The 7155-nt window shown below is 42.3% G+C and overlaps 1 protein-coding gene across 3 annotated transcripts in view; it reads left to right on the top strand.

Annotated features, from left to right (window-relative positions):
• Positions 1-6963: 6963 nt before the first annotated feature.
• The window catches only part of Pias1 (protein inhibitor of activated STAT 1), a 129973-nt gene continuing 129781 nt past the window's right edge, over positions 6964-7155 (top strand). Inside the window, exon 1 of one of the 3 annotated variants that reach the window (XM_015480491.1) lies at positions 6964-7074. In XM_015480491.1, coding sequence (XP_015335977.1) covers positions 7051-7074 — 24 coding nt within the window. In that variant the 5' untranslated portion in view covers positions 6964-7050. The remainder of the gene's footprint in view (positions 7075-7155) is intronic. The other 2 variants (XM_048793011.1, XM_048793012.1) reach the window with 2 other exon arrangements.

Here is a 7155-nt window from a genome sequence, read left to right as displayed (position 1 = left end):
GGGGGGGGGGGGGGGAAGAAAACTTAAAAAGTGTATTTCTTCTCTATGCCACATGTCCAATGTAGATCAGCAGGGGCACTTGCTCATTGTAGTCATCAGGAACCTTGGCTGGAGGTTGTACCTCACCATATGCTTCTACAAGCATCACCATAGGGAGGAGAAGGAGCTGGCACAAACCCATGGCTCTACCTAGAGGTGACACACCTTCCCTCTGCTCACACTTCTTGTTAAAGCAAATCACACCATTATCCCAACTTCAAAAGAGATGGGAAAGTGTCATCCTACCAGATTTACAGAAAGGAGAAGCTGGGTATTTGTGAACAAACTCACTGCATATCAGGAATTTTTGTGATTTTTTTTACAACAACAACAAACAACCTTTCATTATCCACATCCCTGGGTCCACTTTTAACTCCAAGTAGTGCTTCTGCTACTCTATTTTTATGGTCCTGAGGATGGGCCATCCATCATATTCTGATCCCACTTTCAAATGAAATTTAATTTTGCCTTAAAACTGAATAAAAATACTTAATCCTTGAGAACAAGTTCCTCCCACTAAGCTATACTTGTTAAAAATAAAAGTAATAATGAGAATTTCCTTATTCTAATTTCCTTTCTTCTTCCATTATGTACTTCTATTAAAGACCCAAACTAGGGATTAATAATGTGTTTTGCAAGAAGGACAATTCAAAAAATCTTCAAAGTAATTTGATTTTATTAAAATAAAATTTTGTGTTTTGGTTTTTATTCAAAATAAGGATGGTTGGGGCTGGAGGTATAGTTCAGTGATAGAGCAGTTACTTAGTTCCATAAAACAATGGATATACTTAAAATTATGATTACCTACTTTATTGAATGAAAAAATGTGAAAAAGAAACTTGAACTGATTTTTGTTTATTTGTTTTGCAGTATTGGGAACCAAATCTAGGAGTGCATAATGGAGCTACATTCCCAGTTGCTGAGGATCATGCTAAAATTGCTCAGGCTGCCATCGAATTTGTGATCCTCCTGCTCAGCCTCTTGAGTTGCTGGGATTATAGGCATGTGACATCATGTCTGGCCACTCAGCATAATTTCACTGAGTTTTATTTAAGTTGTTAGGTGAGTTCATTTTTATTGATGAGTACTAGTCCATGGTATAGATTTATCATAATTTTAACCATTTTCCCATCAAGGATTTGGATAGTTTTTCCTTTGGAATTTCTTTTGATTTTTTTTGGGGGGGAGGGTACCATGGATTGAATTCAGGGGCAAGTGACCACTGAGCCCCATCCCCAGCCCTATTTTGTATTTTATTTAGAGACAGGATCTCACTGAGTTACTTAGCACCTTGCTTTTGCTGAGGCTGGCTTTGAACTCATGATCTTCTTGCCTCTGCCTCCTGAGCCGCTGGGATTAAAGGCGTGCGCCACAGCACCTGGCATGATTTGCTCTTAAAAGCTCATGTTTTGAAGGCTTAGTTTCAGCTAGTGGCACTATTGGGAAGTTGTGGAAATTTTAGGGGTGGGGGCCTAGTTGGAGGAAGTAGGTCACTGGGGGCATGCCTTTGAAGGGTGTGTGCTTTTAGAGGGTGTGTAGCTTTAGAGGCTGTGCTTTGTCCTTTACCCCTTCTGGTTCTCTCTTTGCTTCCTGGCCTCCAAGACATGAGTAGATTCCTCTGCTGTGTGCCCTCTACCACAGTGTACTACTTGGCTATGGTCTTTAAGGCAACAGGGCCAAGTGACCATGGACTGACACCTCTGAAACCTTGAGTCAAAATAAATCTTTCTTCATTTTATTTTTTATACTGGGGATTGAACCCAGAGGCCTTCTACCAGAGTTATACCTACCCTCAATCTTTTTAAATATTGAGATGGGGTCTTGCTAACTTGCCCAGTCTGGCCTTGAATTTATGATCTCTTGCCTCATTCTCCTGAGTCTCTGGGATTTCAGGTGTGTGCCACCATGCTCAGCTTTCCCCCTTTTAAATTGTTTATCTCAGGTATTTTGTCATAGTGATGGATGCTAACACAGGATTTTAATAAATAAAGTTGCTATGGACATTCCTGTATAACCTCCTATGTGAAAATAAGTCTTCATTCTCTGGGATAAATGCTCAAGGGTGCAATCGCTACTGAGTCTTATGGTTAAGTACATTTTCATTTTTCAAGATAACTGCCAAACTATTTTCCAGAGTGGCTGTATCATCCCTATAAACAATATATGTGAGATTCATTTTCAAGAAGGCATAACTAAAAACTAACTAAGAACTAAAAATCACAGAGATTTACTTCTAAATGTTCTCCTCTTCTCCTTCTCTTCCTTCTTCTTCATGTTTTGGTGGTACTGGAGATTGAACTACCAAACTGAGATATATTCCAACATTTTTTTTTTTTTTTTGAGAGAGGGTCTTGCTAAATTGCCCAGGCTGGGTTCAAACTTGACATCTTCCTACCTCAGCCTCCTCAGTTGCTGAGATTACAAATATGTGCCACTGCTCTGGCTCACAAAAATGTTTTAAATCTTGGAAAATCAGAGGAAAAATGATATATAATTAGCTTGCATTACATCTGTCTTTATCCCAACATGGTTGTAAAACATAATTTTTAATGGAAGAAGGTGCCTCTGATGTACTTTCTGACATCAAATACAATTCTCTATTTCTCTGACACCAAATTGGTGACCTAAATTCAGGGGTTCATGCAGAGATGAGTCTCAGAGCTTGGTCCTACTAGACTACTCACCAGTTGCAGTCCAACCCATACTTCTGACTGATCAGTGATAAATTCAAGGGTTTCTGGGCTGGAGTGGTAGAGTACTTGCCCAGCATGCATAAGGCCCTGGGTTCGATCCCAAATATTGCTTAAAGAAAAAGAAAAGAGAAACAGATACTGAGACTCAAGGGTTCCTACAATTTTCTCCTCAGGTTTAATGATCCACTAGAACAACTCTAGAACAATTCACAAATCTCAGGAAATACTTGTGTATATAGTTTTATTATAAAAGATACAAAACAGGCAGGGCTTGGTGGTGCATACCCATAATGGCAACTATAAAGGTTGAATGAAGCAGGAGGGTTGCAAGTTCAAGACTGGCTTGCACTAGTTCAAAGCCAGCCTCAGCAAAAGTGAGGCCCTAAACAACTCAGTGAGACCCTGTCTCTAAATAAAATACAAAAATAGTTGCTTGGAATGTGGCTCAGTGGTCAAGTGCCCCTGAGTTCAATCCCTGGTGGTGGTTTATAACCTGTATTTTCAGTTTCCTTCTCTTCCTTGAGGTGGGGAGTAGCTGAGTCTGAAGGTTCCTAACCTCTAATTTTTTTTTTGGCGGGGGTGGGGGGGCAGCGGACAGGGGGGATGGAGGTGCAGGAGGTTGGTGACGGGGTGATGGGGGGGACACGACTGGGGATTGATCCTCCTGTCTCAACCTTCTGAGCTGCTGGGATTATAAAACGTGTCCCACTGGCCTACCTAACCTCTAATCTTATTTCTTTTTGCAGTACTGGGATTGAACCCAGGGCCTTGCACGTGCTTTGAAAGTACTTTATCACTGATTTATGTCCCTAGCTATTGTTTTCCCCATCAAGGATAGTAAAGTCTAGGCTGTCCTCAAATTTGTGATCCTCCTACCTCAGCCTCCCAAGTAGCTGGGATTATAGATGTGTAACAGGGTGCCCACCCTGACCCTCTAATTTTTGTGGTGACCATTTACCATCCAGAAGTTTTCTAGGGGCTCAATGAGGTGACCCTGAATCATCCCATTACCATAAACTTAAGTGTGATTGAAAGGGTCTTCTTATGAATAACAGACACTAATATGGGAGAATTACAAGTATTTCCTGAGCTGGGAACCAGGGACAAGATCAAATATATTGGGGCTGGGGATGTGGCTTAAGCGGTAGCGCGCTCGCCTGGCATGCGTGCGGCCCGGGTTCGATCCTCAGCACCACATACAAACAAAGATGTTGTGACCGCCGATAACTAAAAAATAAATATTAAAAAAATTCTCTCTCTCTCTCTCTCTCTCTTCCTCCCCCTCCCCCTCTCTCACTCTCTCTTAAAAAAAAAAAAAAATCAAATATATTTTTACTCTACCGCATGGGCCAAGGCAGCAAAAGTGTGGAGGGTTACAAAAGCCAATGTATAGGGTGGGGATGTAGTTTAGTGATAGATCACTCACCTAGCGCACGGGGGCCCTAAATTCAATCCCCAGTACTGGAAAAAAAAAAAAGTAATTATGTGGTCCTGTTGGTTGGACAGACTTTTTAGTTTCAATGTGTAAGATTATGACATCTTGAAATAGGGTGATGGTAGTGAAAATGCAGTAAAATGAACTAGCTGGCTTGGGATATGTTTTAGAGAACAATTCAGCTGGACTGGCTGAATTGGATGGATGGATATGGGAGGTAAAAGAGGAATCAGGAATGTTTTCCAAGGTGGATGCGGTGACACATGCCTGTAATTGCAGCAGCTCAGGAGGCTGAGATAGAGGATCATGAGTTCAAAGCCAGCCTTAGCAATTTAGTGAGGCCCTAAGCAACTTATTGAGACCCTGTCTCTGGGGATATGGTTCAGTGGTTAAGTGCCCCTAGGTTCAATCCCTGGGACAAAGAAAAAAAATAAAAAGAATATTTTCCAGATTTTTGGCTTGAACAACTAAATGGATAATGGTGCCAATTTGTGAGACTACTGGGAAAGGTAGTAAGATGAGGGATAAAAATCTCTCTAATAAGTTTGAGGTGACTATGAGATAGGAAGTATAGATATTAAGTAGCCACTTACTTTTTTTTTTTTTTTGGCTGATAATGGAACCCATTCTTTGTGCTTGCTAGGCAAGTGCTCTACCATTGAACTACTTCCCAAGCCTCTCAAGTACATTTGTGAATCTAGGTTTTGGTGGGAAAGCCTAAGCAGGAGAGAGACATTTGAAAGTTATTATCTTATAGACTTAAATTCAAGGAGTTGAATGATATCAGTGGTGATAACATAATATAGAGGACTAAGGCTTGAACTCAGGACACTCTAGTGTTTCAAGATTTAGCCAAAAATGAGAAATTATAACCCATCTGATTCAAATGTATGATATGTCAAGATCATTGTACTGTCATGTGTAACTAATTAAAACAAATTAAAAAAAAAAAAAGATTTAGCCAACCAGGGCATAGTAGTAATATGGTTTTGTAATCCCAGTGACTAAGGAGGCTGAGGCAGGAGCAGCACAAATTCAAGGCCAGGCTGAGCACTTTAGTGAGAACCTGTCTCAAAATTAAAAAACAAACAAACAAACAAACAAACCCCCCCAAACTGGGGACGTAGCTAAGGGGTAGAACACTAGCTAGCATGTACATGACTCTGGTTTCAATTCCTAGTACTGAACAACAACAACAAACAGAGTGAAAGAAAAGAATTTTATCTAAAAAGGAAAAAAATCAGCAAAGGATATTGAGCCTAGTGAGGGGATAGGAATATCAGGACAGTGGGATATGGAGGAAAGTTCAGGGGAAAAACTGTTTCAAGAGAAAGGAAGCATATCAACTCTTAGCAGTTCCCTGAGGTCAGTTTAGATAAGACTAAATAATTGATAATTGACTTTGGAAACGTGGAGATGATTAGTAATCTTGTAAGTGATCATGATGATGGGAGCCAAAGCTGGATCAGACTAGGTTGAAAGATGAAAGTGAAGTGAGAACAAGTACTGTAGAGAGATTAAAAACTTTTTTTGAGAAGTCATACACTGAAGAGTGAAATGGAGAAGCTGCTGGAGGCAATTTTATAGTCAAGGAAGGTTTATTTTAGGAATTTCAGTATGTTTATATGCTGATGAGAGTGATCCAATTGGGAGAAAAAAAAGAAAAAACTAATGATACTGAAGGGCAAAGTAATTGTAGGAGTAAAATCTTTAGGAATGTGGGAGTGAAAGGAATCCAGGTCACTGGTGGAAGGCCTGGTCTTCTTGATGCAGGGACATTCTATAGTAATACAAATGATACTATGCAGATAAGAGTAGTTTTGACCGTGAGAAGATAAGGGAATTCATGTCTCTTATCTTTCATTTTTTCCCATGAGATATGAGGCAAAGTTGGCCAATAGAAAATAGGGGTTGGATAGGAAGTATAGGACGCTTTTAGTAGAAAAGAAAAGGTATGAAATCTTTCATTGTCTTTGGAATAGCAGTGTAGCAGAGGATTAAGCACACCTCCTCTTACACCTTTTTTCTTCCTCTTACTGGACTTTTTGCTCCTTTCTGCCATTCATCACCCTTTGCTATTGTATCTTTATTAGTTAACTTGTCTGTTCCCCCATTAGAGAATGATAGGAGGGCAGGGATCTTGTCTAATTTCCCACTGCAGAGGACCAGCAGATAGTCGCTAAATAAATACTTGTTGAAAACAAAGAGTTAATGAATGGACATCTTCGGAATTTTGTCTTAGGCCACCCCTGTTAAGCAGTACTTGTTTGGGCAAGTCACTTTTCCTGAGTTTTCATTTCGGAATATTTACCATGGAAGAACAATCTCTTCTTTGCTTATCTCACCGCGTTATGAGGAGGATCTGAGCCAACAAGTCCAGAAATGCTTCAAGTGCTCCTTAAACTTAACGGAGTGTTACTTTTGGCCCACGCATAACCTCGCAGGTAGCAGGTGCTGAAAATGCCTTGCTGGTTGGGGGAGGGGTCATTATTGTTTCTACGACAGTAGGCATGGAAGCTTGGCCGAAGGGTTCCGCCGATCCCGAGGGGCGGGGCTCAGGCCAGGGTCCCTCTAGCTCGGTCCCTTCCCTGGAGGCCCCTGCAGAGCGAGAATGGGGGCGGGGAGGCCGAGGAGAGAGTAACTGTCAAACCTCGCCGCTTGGCGCCATTATTTAAATGGTACGTGCTTGTCTCGCTGCGGTACGTGCCTGGGGCGGGGCTCCGAGAGCCCGGCGCGGGGCGGAGGCCGGGGGCGGGCCGGGGAGGCAGGGGGGCGGGCCGGGGAGGCAGAGGGGCGGGGCGGGGCGGGGCCAGGCCGGCCAGAGGGGAGGGTCTAGCCGCGGCCCCCGGAGAGGCTCACTGCGCTTGCGCTGACAGACGCAAGATGGCGGACAGTGCGGAACTAAAGGTAAAGCGCAGCTCGAATTCACTTCTAATATTCGGCCGCGGAGACGGCGCCGCTGGTGCTGGGGGGGATGGGTCCGACCCT

This window comes from Marmota marmota, unplaced genomic scaffold (assembly GCF_001458135.2).
Source record: "Marmota marmota marmota unplaced genomic scaffold, marMar, whole genome shotgun sequence".
Classification (NCBI taxonomy): Eukaryota; Metazoa; Chordata; class Mammalia; order Rodentia; family Sciuridae; genus Marmota; species Marmota marmota.
This window is presented reverse-complemented; position numbering and strand designations above follow the sequence as displayed.